General features: G+C 41.9%; 1 protein-coding gene across 8 annotated transcripts in view; it reads right to left on the bottom strand.

Moving 5' to 3' along the window:
• The window catches only part of LOC141954668 (lethal(3)malignant brain tumor-like protein 3), a 51,974-nt gene that overhangs the window by 27,125 nt on the left and 3,559 nt on the right, over positions 1-21,290 (bottom strand). The window contains exons 1-8 of one of the 8 annotated variants that reach the window (XM_074894389.1): positions 20,725-20,776; positions 6,449-6,557; positions 5,722-5,893; positions 4,222-4,279; positions 3,083-3,171; positions 1,706-1,810; positions 954-1,089; positions 362-453 (exon numbers count right to left, since the gene is read on the bottom strand). In XM_074894389.1, the coding sequence (XP_074750490.1) occupies positions 362-453; positions 954-1,089; positions 1,706-1,810; positions 3,083-3,171; positions 4,222-4,279; positions 5,722-5,893; positions 6,449-6,510 (714 nt within the window). In that variant the 5' untranslated portion in view covers positions 6,511-6,557; positions 20,725-20,776. Of the gene's footprint in view, positions 1-361; positions 454-953; positions 1,090-1,705; positions 1,811-3,082; positions 3,172-4,221; positions 4,280-5,721; positions 5,894-6,448; positions 6,558-9,729; positions 9,884-20,724; positions 20,777-21,290 lie in introns of those variants that run through there. The other 7 variants (XM_074894387.1, XM_074894390.1, XM_074894388.1 and 4 more) reach the window with 7 other exon arrangements.

Genomic DNA, 21,290 nt, shown 5'->3' with positions numbered 1-21,290 from the left:
AAATTATTTTGGAAATGATTAAATTAGAGGAAAGTGACACAAATATCTCGACTGTAGGGACACAGCAAAACAGACCGTTGTAATATATTTAATAAATGGTAGAGTAAATCTTTTCCTCCAGTATTAAGGAGGAAGGGAAATACAAATTCTCTCTCTGGAAAGCCAGTGACTGGGGGGAAGGAAGAAAAATTGTACTAGTCTCCCATCTTAAAAATAAATCACAGCAGGAAATAGCTTGCATCTGATTGTACCATGGTTGTACCTCAGACATGAGCATATTAAAACCACGTAAATATTCTGGTCAAAACTCACTTAGCATCAGACCTATTTGGAACATCTTGTATTCAATATCGCCACTTACAGTGCTGAGGGTCTTAAAAAGGCTTTTTGGAGCTGCTTGAGCTTTGCAATTCTTCAAATAGGAAGTCCAATTAAATTCTCCCTCCTTGAAACCTAGAAAGAGAGATAAAAAGATTGTTTTACACAGCCCCGTTACATTCAGATTGGTTTTTCAGAAATGGAAATTACCTGGGAAGAATATGAACTTTGCATGATAACTGCCCTTCTACAATCTTCAGGGGTTATGCATTTCAGCTAAAACATCTCTCTCTTTTTCAGTATAATGTCCAATCATTAATCTCAACCTTCAAATGTTTCTAGGAAATTGAATGCAGGAAAGAAGCAAGTTGTGAACCCCAAAGAGACTCCCTGCTTTATACACTCATCCAATAAAGAGTTTCTAATTTGACTAACAACGCCAATCCTTGGCAATATCAAAAGGAAGATGTTTTGTTCTTTTGTGATTCACTATCTTAGTTACGCCTCTTCCCTTTAAGCCACTCGGATTGAGTTCCACAATGAAATCACACTAAAAATGAAACATGCAGAGCCAGGACAACTAGTTCTTAGCAGAATTTATAGTTTCTTGTACGCCATTCTATTTTTTTCCATACCTTTAGGAGGGAGCAGCTTATGACTTGTTTTTTCACACCAGCCAACAGGATGGATGTCTGAGGAATCAGCATTAACCCAGAAGTCATAGCACTCTGGATAACCATCAAAGTGTAATCGCATTCTGTACCCTCGCACCTATAAGCAGAGGAGCTCTGATTATCATAAAGGGTCATAAAGAAGTTAAAGAAAGACACTAATCCAACGCTCTTTCTCTATTTCAATGTATAGATAAAAGTGAATGTAAGATCGCATTTATTTCTCAAAAGTCTAGTATTATTTTTCATCATTTATGTCTCCCAGTTTCCATGCTCCTCTTTCCTCACTTCAAACAGCTGAAAATAAAATTGGTCAGTGTAACTTCCCTGGCCTCCTATTCCATACTCACACACATATTCCTGTGTGGCAATATCTGCAGTACAAATACAGCCTGAGAACATTTATGTCTATACCAGATCAACACAGATTCCACAGAACTGAAGAAGCATAAATGCATTTCAACTTGCTTATATATACCAAGACTTAAGGCCTCACTGCACTGTTCTTTTTAATATTTACCCATTGGATGTGATTAGTAGGTTTACTATTGTGAGGTATAGATCCTTAACCACGTAACACTATTCCTTCAGGGTCACCTCGAACTCCTCCTAGCCATTAATTAATTAAAGTACTACTATTATGTTTCGACTTTTTATTGAAAAAAATCCTCAATGTACATAAGACTTTTGGAATCAAAGATAGGAAAAGCAACTACCTCAGCCACTGTGAGAACACAAAATCGAGAGGGGTGCTCAGGATCCAGCCCTTCCAATTTCATTCCAACTTTAAATCCATTTCGGCCTTGGGGGAATGACTGATACTGTGAGGAGGGGAAGAAGGAGACATTTGTTTTTAATTCCTAAAGACAAAATCCTCTGCAGAGCAGTCATCAGATATACCTAAAGCTTCAAACTTCCAACTCAGAGAAGAAAATTCTATCACTAAATGATTGCTGCTTTAACAGACAGGCACAGGTACGGATATCAATAACGGCATGATCACCCTATTTCAGATTTACTTGTTATTCTAATTAATCTCTCAAAAACACTGAACCAGGAGCCTGCTGCAATTAGCTATGAACAAATCTTTCAGCAGATGCAGAAATGAGCTCTATTCAAACACAAAAGAATCCCCTTCACAGCCCAGTGTAGGAGGGCTGGCAGAAACAAAGAGCCAGGAAAACTAAAATTATTGTGGCTGTCAGCACGAGGTCAGCAGTCCAGACTTTCCCAAAAGGTAACTTCTCATCTTCAAATGGTAAAAGGGACAAGGTATGTTTGATCTGGAGCCCATTTACACAGTTATTCCAGAAAACGTTTGTGGTTTTCATTTATTTGCAGTCTTAATCCAAATTAAACATCTGAAGTATAGTAAAGGCTTAAAAGAAATTTGAACTGGACTTGCAAATGGCTTACTGCATCCACTGCAGTTACCTGACCTTCCTTCTCATCTCACTCTGTAAGGTGCCAACAGCCCCTGGCTTTGAAGAGCTCACTGGGAGCTGAACTTTCAATGTGGGCTGGTGCACTGGAGTGCAGAAGCAGCTGCCCCAAGGCTAAACTCATCCTCTCCCACCTTCAGTGCACCAGACCATGAATGAACACAACTTCCACCCTCCCTTCTAACAGTCACTTCTCACTGAAACAATCTACAACATTCACAGAGCTCAACGACTTGCAGTTTTCTACAGAGGAAGGCTGGAAGGGGTGTTGTACAACCACAGATGAAGCACAGAACATATGAAAGACATTAAGCTGTCCCTCTCCAATGCTACTTGGAGATTGCCTAACAGCCCATTTATCCAGAGCTACCCAAAGCGGATCGAAACACTCATTGTTTATTTGTGAGTGAGATTCAACCAGCATTTTTTACACCCTGGTTTAGGATGAGACTCACAGGACAGACACTTGTTTCCACAGTGCTTCAGGGCTGGAAACAAACATGTGGGGGTTTTACTGCCTGCTTGCACCAAAACAACTCATAAATGTAACTGCTGGCTTGAGGGTAGTCTCCAATCCTACCTCCACTGAGTTAGTAATTCTGTAATGTTGCCTGAGAAAAACATAGGAAGAGAGTTGAAAAAACTGCCAACCTCTCTGAACAGTTTTAGGGGAGCAGCTGGCATCCGTTCCTCTTCTAAGTAGGAAACCCAGTTCCATACCTTCTTCCTTCCAGGAACAACTAAGCAATCAAAAACAAAGGGAAAAATCAGTATTTCTCTCAAATGCCTCCCGCTCTGCCCTCTCTTCTCTCTCTCCTCCCACGTACACGCCAACGCTGCTTTGCTGTTGTACCCCAAAGGAGGCAGTGTAACCCAACTTTTGAGGAAAGGTATGAATTCCAGCAGTAGGAAAACTGTGCTCATTTCTCATTAAAAAAAAAATTATTATATCATAGGTCAAATGAATTGTGGCACCTGGATTGCTGGCAAGCTGCCCATGGAAAGCTGCCACTGTAAAGTTTGGACAAGATATAATAATTTAAAATTGTGGAAAATAATTCCTTCTCCTGATATTTCACAGAGGAATAAGGGGTTAGATATAAACAAAAAGACAGCACAAAGAGGCATATAATTGCAGCTGAAATAAACCTAAAACAAATGAAAAACCAAGTGAATTTTTGTTCAGTTCACAAGATTTTTTTTTATATATGTACACAAACATATTTAGAACCTGCTAATACCACAATGCATCTACTAGAGAGGCAGCTACCAGTATACAGATGATGAAAACAACTTGGGTAGGTGCTTGGATTCATTCTAGTAGGACCACAGTCATACACACAGAAAATTATGTCTTAAAATGCATATTAAAAATCTCCCCCCAGCTTACTGCTAACTCCTTTAAGGTATATAATAAATTTAACTCGCAGTCTATAATCAATCACGTTGTTTACAACTTATTTTCTATTTAGCACTTGTAGTCTGTGGCTATGAAGCTCTCCAAAGTCAATGGAAAAAAGATTCTTATTGTCTTCAGCGAGCTTTGGATCAGGCTGTCTCCTTGCAGATCCTCTACACTGTGCCCATCATGCAGGGAAATCTAGTATATTCTTGCTAATACATTTCAGAAGACTGACTGTGGTAAGAGGGTTATGTACCTAATAAGCTATTCTGAATGTGAAATGAGCTCTACTGTCCTTTCCTCTTCTGTTTACTATTATTCATTTTATAATAGCTAGTAAAAAAAAATCTATAAACATTAAAGAAAAGAGACTATGAGCTTAGCTCACCTTGTTTTATTGGTTTAGTGTTTCTGCGGCTTTTCATATTATTTGATTTATTCTTCTCCTAGACACAGATATGTTAAAAAAAAGTTTAGCGATATTGTTTTTTCCTCTCTCTTTGATCATCTCACAATGCAGGTACAATAAGGATGTAACATGTAACTAACAGGACTATTAGCTAGCATTATTTCCTTTTGAATAACCCTGCAAGAACATTAGTAGGGTATGTTACATATATAACTTTGATCCTGCAGTATCCCAAAGTGCTTTACAAATTATTTAATATATGCTACTAAAGTTCATTTAAATATGGCTACCGAGGGCCCAAAATCTCCATTACAATACACAGGATTTGCTTTCTGCAATGCAGGATGTACTGCTCACGTAAGCAACCTTACTGTAATGCTCCATTTTCCTTTTCCTTTCAGAGGTTCTTATGTCCATCTATGCCAGGGAATGGATACAGGAAAAAGGTCATTTATGAAGCCCTGAAGGAAGCAGAAGCTTCAAGTAACTACTGTCATAGATGAACACCCCAGAAAACGTGGTCTCCCTGTGTCACACTCCGAGCCAGATTGCCGTTCACATTTCTTCTATGTGGTTTTCAAACTCATGTTTAATTCACCCAGGGTTGTCATTTCTCAAAGCAAACCAAAAAGGGCAAAATCTGAAATGCAAAGCTGCCTGCCAAACTTGCCCCAGAAGAGACAGGGGGGCAGTTTCAAACGACGAGGAGGAGAAGGGGGAAGAGACAGAATGCAAGTACTTCTGAGAACATACGTACTTTAACACATCTTATACACATCACGGAGAGAAACTGAGCCACAAGATGAGTTAAACTGTTCATGACATCAGAAGTTTCAGCTTGCATTACCAACCAACACCTACCCCAGCGTCTCTGCGTTACAACAGCACGTGCAATACGTGAATATAAATAAAATGGTTCAGGCCTGAGACGCTGTGCACATGGTAGCAGAGTGCAGGCTTGCAAAAGAAGGGCCCCTAAAGGGAGGAAGATGCTTAATGAAAGTTAAGAAAAGATCGGGTCAGGACTGAGGTACTTCTATTCATCCACCATTAACACAGATTTCCAGCAGTGTACTGAGTGTACATGCAAGTACCTAATAAAAAGCAATCTGTGGTTTGACACTAATCTTCAATATCACATAATAGCACTTGACTGTAGTTAGATAAAGTATTTTTGCAGGCATGTGTTTTTATTACTGTGAAATAGACTTGGTGCACAGGGCTATAACTACACCTATAAAGTTACAGTCTGAAATCTTGACTTTGGCTTCGACATGAGCTATTCACCCTTACGACTTCTCAGACTTCAGAACAGATATTCTCATTACTGATGTAAATCAGGATGAGACCCAGACCATTCTCATGGGTACAGAACAACCTCCCTCAGCTCAGTTTGCATTGCACAGTGAAATCTGAGACACAGAATTGTCCCTGCTTTTTACAGTTCTCTTGAAAGAAAATAGATGCAGCCTCATTTACCTCATCCTCATCTGCATTTTCCTCGTCATCCTCAGACTCCAGAAGCAGTCTTCTCTTCCTTCTGAGACGTTTGACAGGTCTGTCAGCCTCATTCACCTGACAGCCACTGCTGGTATTAAGATTTCTACTATTTCCCCTGTTTCTGCAATCATCTGGAAAGTCTCTGGTATCACTAAACATCCAAAATTGAAAACAAAACCAAATTAAAAGTGCAACAATACTCCTGCAGTATTCCCAGTGTCTCTGTACCTCTTCAGAAGAATGAGGATGCCTGGGCTGAGAACCTAGAATTGAACTGTGTCTACAGGACTTGCCAGATATATATCTTCTAAAAGCACTCCAAAGTACTGGCACAACTCTCATCACCAGAGCAGCTTGAGAGGGTTTTTAATTCTGCCTTTTTACAACCCTACAGGAAGTTATGACATCATCCTTATCTGTGGGAGAGGGAACTGAGGCACCAAGCACACAACCAGCATTTCTGCAGGCTGCAAAGATAAATGAAGACGGAGCTCTAGCGAGGAGCTTTCCTGCGTCGGGCACGGGAGCCTCAAGAGTAACAGGAAGGTCACCGGCATAGAGCTGCGCGGGTGGCTCTGCCCCAGCCATGCCACGGTAACACTTGCTCTGAGGTTTTCATTCTACTCACAGCAACACTTTTCTCTAACACAGTGTTCTCTTTAAATGTTTTTAAAGACAGAACAGGAAGAATCTGGGGTTTCTTTACCTGTCCCTGTGCTGCTGGGAGCCTGTCTGGGTACAAAACTTTCCATTCTCAAAGCAGTCCATTGGCTCACAGGTTTGGAAACTGGGGCAGGGCACTTCTTCTCTAGGCACTGCAGAAGCAAAGAAAAAGACGATTATTTAATTAAAATGTTAAAACACCTTTTATGCAATTAGTTCTGTCGAAGTCCTTTACAAACCTTCATTAAGTGACCCTCAGTATCCCATTGTGAGGGAAGAAATTATTATCTGTGTCCTGGCACACAGAAAGAGTGCACCACCTCATTAAAGAAAAGTCCCTTTTATCTGTACTATTTTAATTTCGGAGAAACCCTGTCCCCTGTAAAAGTGATAAAGGAGGATATAATCTCAAGGCTATAACCAGGACACAGTTACAAATCTTTTAGTATTTCTTTATTCCTAGTAAACTCTAACTTGAAAGAGAAATGTCAAACATGTCCATCTTGTTTGGATACTTTTAATACAGTTGGTGAAGTTTAAAACTTCTGCCTTTATATATACTTTGTACATATGAAAATCCTTCATAGGCAGCCTCTAAAAATAGCATATTATTGATGGGAGAACAGAAACAATTATTTCTGTTCTAGCAAGGGATATGTATCAATCTTTCATCTGAATGAAAGCACAAAAATGTAAGGAATAACTCCACTATATCATTTATGCTTACTTTCTCCTATGATTTCAATTCTTCCTAAGGCAGATTAATTTATGCTTAATATTTTAACAAAACACAACTACAGTGATACCTATTATCAGGCATCTGCACTACCCTGGTGCATACTTTGTTCAAGTAACCTGATGTGCAAGCTGTGCACAGGGGCTCCCATGTATACATCCTTCCTATTCTCCATTTAGTGGCACCGTTTGTGTGCACTGGTTTGATCAATCCATTTTTGAATGCATCATTAAACACTTTAAAAGAAAAAAAGAAAAAACACACCACACAATCCAGAACGCTGAGATATGAGTCACTTTGCTTTTTGTTTAAAGCCATTTTCATAGTCTCCTTACCAATACTTATACTCATTCTGCTAAGACGACTGACATTTTTCATTTATATTTGATTGCTCCCTGTAGTCCAATGGGGATGTCAGATGGTCCTGGCTGGAGCTGGGCAGACAGACTGCCTACGCACAGCGTGCACGCATGCCTGCTTGTATCACAACTTAAAGCCTCTCCCTGTGCCATCGGGGACCAATGATTCCAGGCAGGGAAAAGACAAAACAGGGAAAACTTGCAAGAACCATGAGGGCTTGAAGAGCTCTGCTCAATTAGAAGTCACACTGATCTATGGAATACACTTGGACTAAAAGGGTATGAAAAATTCCTAGTGCTGAGGTGTCCATATAAGAGCTGGTTCTTTGCCTGATGGATTGACATCTCCTCAGCTTGAGCAGACAAGGAGAATGACCCACGATCAGCAGGAGCGTAAGCAAATGCCTGTAAGTGTAAGTGAATCTGTAGAGCTTACAATGAAATCCGAGATGAGAAAAGCCAGCAGGGAAGACAGGTACAAAGCCTTCCTACGTAAAACCAGAAATAGTTCCATCAAAATCCTGGGGAAAGCCAACTGGCAGACACTTGTCCAGACAGGTAACAAGACAAGATCGTTCTCTCCTCAAAAAAGAAATTCCCTCCATAGGGATGTACGACTTCAGCAATGTAGCTCTGCCTTGACTAGGGATCCAGCATCGCTAACACAGACCTTATACGAAGAGTTAACATCTTTTCGATTACTGCACCAAAATTTACCGGTGATGTCAAAGACAAAGAGACACTGAACAGGCTCCAGCTGCTGTCCTGTGGTGCCTGTGTGTCCCGAGCTAATTCTCAAGTCTCCTGCCACCACCTTAGAAGAAGGTTCTGGTCCAAGGCAAACCTACCAAGGGCTCCCTACACCACAACCACATGCTGTCACGTTTAACCAAGAGCATCTTTAAAACATGGCCTTGTGCTGGATGGCTAATGGTACTCTTGGGATAAGAGCTCTTAATCGTCACTCACTCCCTAGCACTGGTCTCCATTAGTACTCTCTGGAAGACAGGCACACCTGCAAGGGAGCTCTACTGAAACAGTGAGTAATCTAATCAAAGGAAACTAGTGATTTACCAAAGTGAGGCTAGCCAGCTTAACTGAGTGGTCTGGAATGAAAGAGCTCAGAGGTTATCTCATAAATATTCTGTTTTGAGCTACTGGTTTCTGGGTAAACAGAGTAAGAACAGGTCTGCAAAGAATGGAGATATTTCTTGTCCATTATGTTGATGTGCATGTCCAGTAACATGCTTGTATTAACCTGTTAAAACCCAGTTTTTCCGCAATTTCAATCACAGTAGCCTTGGAAACCTCAAAACTTATGGCTAATATGGCATGAGCCAGGTTAGAGGAGATTCTCAAGGATGTTCTTGCAAAGATAACTAACGCTACTGGGGATTCATCCTGAGCCAGGAATCCCAGGTTAGCACACCACTGTGCCATCTGTTCATGCTCCACACTGTGTAATGCGTGCAACCAGAGAAAGGAATAATGCTGGAAAACTCCTGTCGCCCCTGGGAGCAGTCAGCTAAGGCACAGCTGTATGAGTAAATCAAACAGTGCCAGGTCCTGCAACTCAGCCACATGCGTCTTTAGCACAGCCCCGGGGCACCTCTGGCCTAGGACACCTAGCACCATCCCAAGCCATTCCCAAGCATGGTTCGGGAGTTTGCATGGAGCTGAGGCGCTGCCCAGTGGGCACAACCACCCTGTTTCGAAGGCTGAGAGTATTTAATAAGGTATTTATGGCCACACCATTCTGGTCTCAAAGCCCCAAAACAGGCAGTTTGGTTTAATACAGACGCAGGCTTAATTGCTGTCATGCCAAGAGAATCACCGGTGTTAAGGATGATTGATGCCATCGCTGAGCCACTACCCTGGAAAGAAGGAGCTCCAACTTCCCAGAATCACCACTTAAACTGATCCCTGGATGTAAGTTAAAACTCAGCGTGAGAGGGATGTTTGACTGCATCGACAAATCTAGCCCAGATTGTTTATATAACCACACTTACCTTCCATAAAGGCGAGCACAATGCGTGTGCCAGGTACTGTTATGACTATGCGGTAATTATGCTCACTCTAAATACTCCTAAAATATTTGAAATAAGGCAGTGACTCACTCCACACGCTGCACCAGGGAGCACCACACTACTGAAACACACATTTCAGTTAGACCTGCTTCTAGAAGCTTTTTCAGAAACTGTATATTCTCTTCCATAGCAAAAAGCTCACCTTCCAAATCAGTGCTAGAGGCAGCGGAAGCGTTGACAGCAGCAGGAGCAAAGCTGGTTGGGATGGCATTTACTGCTGAGGCTGAAAGAGCTTTTATGGCTTCTGCTTCTACTTCAGTAATGATTTCTAGCAGTCCAAACTCATTTAAACGGAACTGCAAGTAAGAGAAGAAAGCAAGCAAATAAGCAGCAGTAAAAGGACTAGGAAGGGAAACAGGAAGGAATAGGATTCCCTGAGGAGCAGCTAGGTATCGGACAAAAAGAAATAGCTGAATGTACATTAAAAAGCATTAAAAATAAGTAACAATAAAAAAGAGAAACACCCAACACAACTCTTCCTCAAAATGCCACCAACAGGCCCCCAAAAAACCTCAGCGATGCATTTTGTTGTCAGTGAAGGAAAGCAATGTTAATTCTACCTGCTCTGGATGTGTCCCCCTTATAAGCCCTTAACCCCTGATGAACACATCAGAATAAATACCCTCAGAAAAGCAGTTCAACCCAAAACTCTGCTCTGACAGTTCAAATTCATCCAACAAAGGACAATTACATTTATTACAGTTATGACATACAGCAACTTCCCTAAAAATCTCAACATAAGCAGGAATCCCCCAGCTGTTGACAGGAAGATCACATTCCAGCAGAGAACTTGTCCAATACGCCCCCCAGCTGGGGCTGGCTGGGCTTTGAAGACCTCAGAGCACAGCGACAGCAGGGCCTCCACAAACGCAGCAACATCTGGAGCTGCAAGAGGCCAAGCAGTTCTCAACTCTTCTCCAATGACACTTGACAGTCTGGTGGGAAATGAACTTCCCAGAGGAGCAGAGGAATGCGGGGATAGGCTAAGGCAATACTGTTGAAGAACAGCAGACATAGAAATAAGTAGCCTTTCTTCAATTGATAAGCTCCGCCTTGCACAGTACCACCTGTTAGTGAAAGCCACAGTGGGGCCCTGACCCAAAGACAGAGTGTCTCAAGTCCAAACCAACCGTTTCTGAACAACTTAGAAATACACCTAACAGAAGCCACCCACAGGAAGGTGACATGTACCAGCATGGCCAGGAGTCACAGTGTCCCCACTCTCAGTCCCAGCTCCCCCAGGTTTTGACCCTTATCAGCTGCTGGGGTAGGTGACTCTCCCACAGAGGCTCTGCTAGCACACCCATCCTCTGCTCCCTACCAACCCTGCGCACACGCCGACTGTCCTACTACACACCAAGAGTAAATTCAGATGCAGAGTAAGAAAACCCTTCTAAACACACAGCGAAGCGCTCGCACCGTGGGGCAGCTATGGAAAGGGAGTGATATGTGGCAGACTTCAGAGACTCTCATCCTTTAAGTTTAAAAAAGTTCTTAGGCTATGAAGGAACATTTCATTGGTCCCGATAAAATTATTAAAGTGTGTCAAACAGTGTCAACGTGCATCTTTTATTAGTCCTGATCTGCAAAGGCAACTGAGCACAAAAAAATATATATTTAAAAAGTCACCTTTCTGATGAGCAAATAGTTCTAAAGGTTACTCACTCCTTGATCTTCTTTACTGTCTGCAATACAGAGCTACTGAACTCCAGAACGAAAGAGGCAAGTCAAAGGTGGGTTGCATTTGCAAGCTCTGCTCCAAAGCTTTTATTCATAGCACTTTATTAGTCTGAGATCTTTTCTCAGCCATCCGCTCTTCGCTCTAAACCTGCTAAACCCAGTTTAAAAGCATTTGCTTCACTCTGCAGCAGGGCTCCTCACTGCACTGAGAAGCACCGTTCTTCCTCTGCTCCTGCATGCTTCCCGGGCTCAGGATCCTGGCTCCAGCACCCTATCACAGCCTTAGCCCAAATGTTCTTCCCCCTCTTCCCTCTTTTTTATCTGAAGCCTGTATTTCTTAAAGCTTAAAAGGTGCTGGACTTGCTTCTAAAAAGCTCACTTCTTCCTCTGCAGCCCTGAAGAGACAGAGCATCACTTTTATTTCAGCACGAAGAGAAACAACTAATTTCAAAGAAGTGATAATTCTAAGTGGAGTAAGCTTCCTGCAGGAGACCATCCAGTTTAGAGAAGAAACCTATCACTTTCCTTGAAGGCCAGAAGATCAGCAGCATGATGGTGCAGATCCCAGGGGTTCCTTGCCATGGCTGATAAGGACAGCTCAGCATCATGAGCAGAAGGTCAGTGGAAGGAGCATCTCCACAGCTCTACGTGCCATTAAGCAGCAGAGCTCGCATGAAGCAGAGCTCGCAGCTGGAGGTGGGGAAGGGTGCCAATGTCATTTTGTATTAGCAGATTAGTCTCTGGGGTAGTGGCACTCCTGCATACAAATTAACAGTTCTGATTCAGCCCAAACCAGTGAAGACAGGAGACTGTTCTTTCCTCCTGTAGTAATTTGACAGTGTACCTGCAGCCACATGAACTGGTGAAGCTCAGCCCAGGCCCCAGAAAACATAAATCTGCATTAAAAAAACAATAAGCCTCTTTATTAACAGTCTCTGATCTGATGCTGAGGACTGGCTGATCCCTGGAGGCAACCTCCAGTTTAATCCTGAGACTCTTCAAGGCAATATCCCTCATTCCTATGTTCTGAAAATGCGTAACTGTGTTACTATCAGGACTGCACCTTCCTTTACACTAAGGAGTCCAATATAGCATGTTTGCTAATATGAAATCCACACAAACCCTCCAGAAATAATCTGTCATTCCTGAGAATTTTATGAAGGGGATTAAAGAAAAATGTATTTAATTGTGCATGCAAGAACTGGAATACAGCAGGAAGAGAGGGGGGAAAGATTAAATGGCAAAAGAAAAATAAAAAAAAGTGTTTGGCATTTCTGCAGGGAAAAAAGAAGTGTTTGGCATCTTAAGAATGAAGTGGCTTCCTGTGCAGCTAGTGATCATGTTCCAGCTAAACACTTCTACCAGACTCACTAACCATGGTCCTCAGTGCTCTGATACTTGATCATCTAATATGAAACGATACAATATTATCTGGTGTCTTTCAGTCCAATAAATAATGTGGTGCTTTGTTGATTCTCTACCATTACGAGGAATCAATAAAAGTGCAGCTGTTTCTGCAAAGGAATGTTAACTGCTGTTGAAGAGAAAACCTGTGACAATACACAGTTAAGCTCTTTTAAGAAGCAGAAGTATAATGACTTTGATTAAATACAGGGAGAAAGTTAGGCCACTGCAAAATAATCATCCAAAGGACCTCCTAGAAAGTCAGTGGCCCCAATTTCATGTCAGTTTTGTGGAGTGTAAGCCACTGATCTCAAACACTCCAAGCATGCAAGTTCATCCACATTCTCTCAACACCTGATAGCAGAAGCATTTTCCTCATAGCCTAAGCGAGGTCTGACAGCCCATGTAGAAGACTTTTCTGCACAAAGGAAGGAGGAGGGGAGTAAGGGGAAGTCTGTCAACACTTGAGAAGGTGGGGGTCCTGATCCTGAATGCCTGATGTGATACCAACAACCTGATTTTTCAGAGCTCTCAAGTCCCTTCAGCTCCAATTTATTTCACTTGAAATTGATCCTTCCTCCCCCACCTCCCGCTGAGATTCAGAACTTGCAGCCTTGAGGGCAATTTTACGTATTCATTTTCAGCCACCAGAAGTGCAATTGAACTGAAATAACAGTTGAAGGCAATCTGGGAGACAGTCAACAGACACTCACCCTCCTCCCTCATCGAACACAGAACACCGTGTTTGTGACCATCAGGTATTGGTTCTGATTTACACGAGAGCTGTATTTGTCTCTATCATGAATACATAACACACAGACAGCCGTCAAAAGCTGCCAAAAACAACCACTGATGTGAAAAGAACCTAAAGACTCAACCCCACAAATTGAGAAAATTTGTCTTTCAGAGAAAATGTCTCTCTCATGCTGGGCTGAAATTAACGGGATTTCTTGCCTAAGTATGTTGTATGGACATTACTGAGAATTAGGAAGATCAGGCCCGTAACTTTTATTAGCAGAAAACAATTACTTAAAATACTTCCTGCCTTTAGAAATCAATTGAGCAAGAAATTAGAAGGGGAGAGGGAATATCACCAGGCTTTCAGAAACATTACTGAAATTTCACCACTTCCTTGCTAATGCCAACCCAGTTGTTTAAAACAGAGCATTTCCTCTGCACAACTTTTATTTCCAAACTGCAGAATATATTGCAAATACTCTGTGCTGCCAAAGGCATGGTGGCCACTTGTGTATCACGTTCCTTGGGTTCTTACTTGTATGTTGCTACCAGGCAAGGTACCAATGCTGTCTTTCCAGTGTAAGGCATTCAGTATATCGCAGTCTGCTGTCGGGATGCTGATGATTCTCTCCGAGGCATTCTGCTCCATCTTTCTGCTTAGTCTTTGGGGTCTTTATTTAATTTTAAGAAAGAAAACTAGGGTGTGAAAACAAAACAAAAAAAAGAGGCACAAGAGTAAACAGGCCCATTGCTTACATTTCGTGAAGGGTTTTCAGAGCAATACGTTTTGAAAGATGGGAAAAAATGTCAAACTTGCATTTTGCCGTTGACACTTCAGTAAATATGAATACAAAGTTAAGAGCGTTAAGCGTATGTGCAGTTTGAGGACAAAATGATAAACCAGTAAGTTTTAACAGTTACTTGATTTGTATGACGTTTTTGCCAATTATAATTCACTGGCAAGATCCTGGGGTCTCTGGATCCAGTAGGAGCTTCGGTCCAGATATTAGGAGTACCAGGATTTAAAATTACAGACACACAAATACACAGGTGCGTGCACAAACTTGTCTAGTATATACAAGTGACAAGTCTGTACAGCTCGGGGGGGAGCAGCAGCATCTATGGGCTGTTGCCAGGTCCCTCTACACTGCTGTAATGTCAAGGCTCTATGCTAGAAATGCTATAAAGCTCTTAAAATGCTTAAGCTCCACATATTGCTTTCGCGTCCCAGCAAATAAACTAATGGGCTCCATTAGAAGACTCGACTAAAAGCCATGCTGCTATATGGGCTCCCCATATCCAATTACTCAACTATTTTTGCGGTAGACATTAACCAAACACTGACCATAAATTAACTGTACATTCCTGCCCTTTAAACGTAACCTGAATATTTTCAATCTATGAACATAACCGCTTGCTTTAAAAAAAAAAAAAAAAAAAAAAAAGGAAAAAAGATTCACAACCTTCCCTTGAACTGTCAGCTCTACTAATTTTTGCAGTGTGAGCAAAACCACTGATGTTAAGTTTGAAAAAGCACAGCCCAACTGACAGGTTCAACTGCATTCCTGTGGGAATGGGTCAAAAATGCCCACGGTGGGGGTCTTCACTCTGATATCTGAATGCTGGAGTTCAACAAGGTCACTCTGAGCTCTTAACTCAGAGTAAGAGCACGCATCACCCAAGGACCATGTGCTTGATCTGCCTTTGGCAGATTGTTTCTCTCCTTGAGCACTGGAAAGTGCCTTAAGATACAGGGCTGGGGCAGGTTTTTAACTGCTGAGAGCTTAAATTAGGGCAGGCAAACTCCACTCCTGCTCTGAAGCCTTTCACATGCTAGGCCTTCTACCTACAGGTTGAAAGTGTAAGTTTAATTCGGCCAAAGGCCAAACCACAGATCTGACGTAGGATAATATATGATGTATGAGCTTTCCTGCAGCTCTAACTCAAGCCTCACAGCAATTTATGATTATCTTAACTGGGTCAAAAGCAGGACAGGCGTTTGTAAACTGCAATACCAAATATCTTTGGGTACCACAATCTAATCCCCGTAGGAGGAGTTCCTCCTTTTTTCCCCAAAATATAAAATTCCACCTACTTACAATCCTGCATAATTGTGAAGATTAGCTGCATTAGGCTAGTCAGAACGAGTCAGGAGGGTGAAAACGGGAGCAAAGTGGAGCAGCAGCCAAGCTGCTGAAGCCAGTTCAGCTTCCAACGGTTTTAACTGAACTGCAGGTGTGGAGGATCCACAGCTGGTGTCCTTGGATACGTACACAGAACAGACCCCCATCAGCCCCGTGTGCCACGGCTGCATGGAGATTTATGAACCGGACTAAACAAGCCTATGTAGGTGGTTCTGAACAACTGTAGCCAAAGGCTCGCCATACATTAATATTTGATGTAGCCTTGTACATCTATAAACACCTGTTTGTAACCAATGTTTTGATGCCAGTTTCAGCAAGGGCAAAACCATCGCTTTTTAGATGTTATTCTTTGCATTCAGGCTTTAAAAATAAAGAAGCTCAAACTCCAAGACTATTTACAGAGCTCCCTCTGGGAGAAGGAGTTGGAAGATACTTGGACAGAAGTAATTAAGTTGTAGAATTTATTTAAAATTGGGCCAGGAAAACTGTCAAAATCATAGTGTAGAAAATAATCTTGTACTAACCAGAGAAGACCTGATACAATAATGGGCCTTTTTCATCTCTAAACTTTATAAATCCAGTAAAACCCCTAGAAAAATATAATAAAGAAATTATTTTTCTTATCATGCTCCCTATCAGTAAAATCTACAATAAAATCAAGATAGCCCAATAAAAGGAAGCAAACTGTGCAATTAAAAAGGCAGCAGAAACTAACTTGAAACATTTTGAAGAGCCATAGTTGGGCACGAATGTTCCCCATTTGTCCCTATTTGTGGTTGCTTTTCATCTTTAACATTTTCAGTCTCAGAAACATTAATGCAAAAGAAGATACAGCAAAACTAAGATGAGTCATTCAGTCCCAAGTCGCAGATTCAGATTTATGAAATGATAAATGACTACCATGCTGGCAGAGATAATGGTTCCTAATTAATATGCTACCACCCAGACCTCTGTGCTTTATCTTTAGATGGGGGATCCAGAGGCAGAGGAGGTCAGAAACACTCCGGTTTTGATCTCGTTTCTGCCACTGAACCACAGTGCAGCCTTGGGAAACTGCTTCATCATTGCTGCAGAAAAGCAGCTTCGGCTTTTAACATCCATCTTGCCTTAGTTCAGAGACAAAAAAAAACAAAAAGAAAAAGAAAAAAAGGGCACTTTCATACAAACAAATAAAAGTGTGAAGTCTAAATGGGTGGATAGGGGTTCACTGTATTTCTCTATACACCATCAGACCTAATGCGAAGAGAAACATTTCAAGAGAAATCCCATTTCAGATGCTGCCAGGTTTATTTCCGATGACATGAGGATTTCAGCGTCTTTATATGAGGGTAAATGTGAGAAACACAATGGTGCAATAAACCCAAAGACTGTAAATCAAGTAACAACACTGAAGTTTGCAGCCCTTCTGGCTAAGCCTCCATGTACCAGGAGGCAAAATTCCATTTGAGAAGCAGCTGGCATCAAGAAAACCATCTGATACTGTGCTGTTCTGGGAATAACCGACTTACAAATCACCTTTCTTCCCCGAAACTCAATGGGAAACCCAGCAAAGCCGGTCATTTCATTCAGTGTAATATATATGCACTCAAAGCAAGCTGGCATTCAGAGCTCTGTGCATCCCCAGCTTCTTGCAAGATTTGGCAGCGGTGTCTAACACCCAGCGCATTAGATCTGTCAGTCACTCTCATGACGTTAGTGGAGAACTGAACTGCACTTTAAACAGAAACCCAAAAAAATATTTCATGATTTCTTGCAGGGCACAACTAATCTGGTCTCAGAAACTGCTCTGAACACTTATCAGTCCAGACACAACAATCATTTGCCTGTCCTTTGCTATGATGATTACAGATGATACTTTACTTACCCATCAAAACCTATTACTCACTTTGGGCAAGTAATATTTTGCACGGCTGAACTAATACCATTACCTAAAAAAACCAGCCTCACCTCCAGAAACAACACTGAAGTTGTCAGTCAGGGACTGAAAGGAACTTTCAGAGCCTGCAATGGAACCGCACCAGTGCCTCAAGAGAAAGTGTTAGTAGCCACTGGCAAGTAATTCATGGTGTGAAGAAGACTTAAGTGATATCACTGTCTGTGTCAGTGAAGGAAAAAAAAAAGATAAAATTCAGAATTGAGGAATCCCAGGCTCCAGCCATTTTATCTCTTACTAATTTTTGTTTCTCAGGAAAAGAGAGGAAAACTGTAACCACAAAACAAGGAAAATACTGCTCTGAAAGATTAGAGGGGAAGAACAGTCTAGGAAAGGAGAGGGATGCCTTGGGCTTGCAGCACAGGCTGGAACAGAGGAGAAGCAAACACTTTTTGTCATAGCTCTGCCGCAGGACCACTAAGAGAAACTATTTTGGTTTTGGGGAGTTTGCCATGTTCATTTGTACAACACAGCCCTTCCAAGGTTACCCTCAGTACACACTGATGTACAGATTATGCTTAGGTGGTATTGTGCTGGGAGACAAATAAACAGGCATGGCAATGTGACTTAAATCAATTTATAAGATCAGACAGCAATATTGTGAGTTTACTCTAAACCCAGCAGCTGATCCTAGTATTAAGCCCAAACTAGCATCGTAGTTTGTAAGCTGCTATCTCTTGGTTTCTTGACAGAGTTGTGTCAAAAATACACACAGGCGCATATATTTATTTCAGCTGTCAAAAGAAAAGCACCCACACAGGCTGTGGCTGCTCGCTACACGAACGCACTTTCTGCAAAGCGCCCGGTTTACACCCAAACCCGTTCCCCGCCCCGCCGCCGCGCCAGCCAGCTTTCCCCACGGAGCACACTGACGAGCAAGCGTGCGGTAAGGCAGCGGTAGCACGTCTGACTGCGAAGGCTGAGAGCGGCGCTGCCTCACTTCTAATGCAACTATCCCCACCTGCGATCATACTCGCTTTGCTGCCTTTCTCTAGATTTACAAGACTTCTGGAGACAGCAAGGAAGCAGCCTTCCTCCTGTCCCTTCTGTTGCAGGAGCCGAACGAGGCAGGCAGTGCTGCGCTGGAGAGCATTTCGACCTCTTCCAAACAGAAGGGGAGGGACACAAAAGAAGGTACAAAAAACCTACTTCCAAGTCCACAGTGTTAAAGCCTTCTGTTTACTGAAAGCGAGGACCAGAAGCACATCTTACCTTCACTTTTATAGCTTTCATTAAATGCATTTGGTGCTGAGCTGCTTTTCCCCAGCTCTTCATCTCCTCCTGCTTGCAAACAACAGTGGCTCTGGGGAAGGCACCCGGCCACTGCCAAAGCCCTGCGCAAACCTCACACTCAGTGGGCTCAGCCAGGAGGCCCTGGGACATCTTTACGAGGCCTGAGACCGCGACACTGCTAATCCCAGACTCTGGGAACCACTGGTAAGCACTGCAACACCCGCACATGCTAATGAACGTCACCCGCTGCCACACAGAAATCATACACCATAAAACCCGTCACGTTCAGAAGCAGCTCGGCGGGAGCGACCCAAAGCACTCCCTAGCAAGGTGCTGGAACTTCGGCCATTTCTAAATCTGATCCAATTTCTACCACAACAGATGCAAGAAAGAAATACCTTCCATCACTCATAATCAGAACTATTTTCACTCAAAACTTAATGACCTGTAAGGAAGCTGTAAGATTTGTGATTCAGGATAAAGTCAATTTTGTGGCAACATAAAAATTGCAATGCTGGGGGGGGAAAAGTGATTCTTCTAATGGAAAACTAAAAGTTCAGGCACACCACTTATATGCTTAACTAAGACACAAAGAATTAATTTTGCAATAAAACACGCTCTTGAAGTGGAAGTAGTTAATGAAAACAATCAAGAGGAGCACACCATTACCCATAATGTTTTGTTATCCTCCAACATTTCTGACATCTGTAACGGCTGCGTGTTGGGTGTAGGCTCCCAGACAGACGTTTTAAAGGGATGTCAAATCTCTGCATTAGGTATTTTATTTGCTTCTGTTCTGAAGCCACTTTATTACACTGTACTCTTCTGAATACTGATAATTTTCTGGGAAATAATTCAGGTTGGTTATCTAAACTCCAAATGACTGGTGTTAAGGGGACTAGTCTTAAACTCCAGAACTATCAGAATCTACTCCACAAGTTTTTCATGTGTCATACTGATACCAACAGCAATTGTTCCACGTTGAATAATGCATGTCAAGTATTTCAGAAGAAAAATAGTGTACAGAATTGATGAAGCAAGCTTAAAAAATACAAGTAAGCGTAGGCTTGTCTTTCAGATCCATTTGATGCTGAAGTCAAGAGGCAGAACCAGCCAGAGTGCCCATATTCTGTGTACATAATTGTGCAACAAAAATTGCAAAACAGATTTTTCTTCTGGTATTTGTTTTCTAAATAGCTTGGTAGAGCATGCAGTCAAATTGTAATTTGCAGATTTAGCATTACTACAGAATGAAGGAATTAAAGTAAAATCTGGCACAGATGGCCATATAAAAACATCCAAACTTCTTTCAAATAAGCATCACATGCCTTCTTTGTATTAAATACAATGAGAAATTGCAAAAATACTGCTGTCCCTGTTGCAGAAAAGGTTAGGTCAAAAATCAATCTTCTTAAAAAAATCATCTGAGTCTGACAAGTGAAGTGTTTAGTCAAGGAACTAATTAAACAAAAACCTAGAGGAGTACTTTTCCAGATAATATGAAAAAAAGCACAGCTTGCACACATACATAAGCCATTTTCCATCCCTCCTTTCCCATCAGAAGTTTCAGTGAGTACAGATGGATTGATATCACAGTCATGAAAGGTGAGCGGGGGAAGAAAATATGCAAATTTTGTGAGCAATATTGCTGTTATTGATCCAACAATGCACTTAAGTATACACTTAGTCCTATCTGATTTCCTAAAGGATTTTGCGTGTGCTTCGGTGCTTCACTGAGAGCATCTATGCAAGTGCCCAGAACCCCACACTTTCTTTACTTTAACTACATCACCCAACCTTTCACCTTGAAAAGTTATAACCCAAGTTTCCAGCTTTTTTTTTTTTTAAAAAAGAGAAAAGAAAAAAACCCTCAGCCACAATTCACACAGAAGTACCAACATTTTCCAAATGTGATGTATCTTGTGATTTATAAAACAAGGACACACAGTGATACCTCGGGCTCTGATATCCCTGTATCAGCTTTAGTACAGTAAAAGTTACAAACCGGAATTGAGATGCTATTTTTCTCCAACAACCCATACAAGCGAGGGCAGCTGCAGATCCCCTCCAGGCACTTCAGAGGCAATTCCTTCTCAATATCCCTTCTGTAGCCCAGGGTGACCTGCTGGAAGTACAGAAATCTGCAGCTGGTTTCAACACAAGTGAATGACAACAAAAAGGACTGCTGAGCAGGTAGGGGCCCTGCACTGTTTGAAATAAATAAATTTTTAAAAATACACCTTTATGGGACTAACCTTTTTCCTATGCATTTTTTTTAAAAAACTTAAGTGATCCAGTCCTATGCTATCTCATTTGAAAAGCTTCTCTATGCCAAACATATATTCCACCCCTGCAGTGGATGTAGCTCCAGCACCAACGGGGAAACCGGAGCCCAGGCTCCCGTGCATGGGAGCGGACGGGACAGAGCTCAGGTCCTGTGCCACGCTGCCATCCCTCTCTAGCCATAAAGACATCCTCCAAACACACACAGGGAAGAAAGCATCTCCTTAGAGCCACGACAAGGGCACGTGAGCTTAGCATTAACAAGGGAAATGAAGGCTGAAACTTCTG

This window comes from Strix uralensis, chromosome 25, assembly GCF_047716275.1.
Source record: "Strix uralensis isolate ZFMK-TIS-50842 chromosome 25, bStrUra1, whole genome shotgun sequence".
NCBI lineage: Eukaryota > Metazoa > Chordata > Aves > Strigiformes > Strigidae > Strix > Strix uralensis.
The sequence above is the reverse complement of the archived record's forward strand: the minus strand, read 5'-3'. Positions and strand labels throughout refer to the sequence as shown.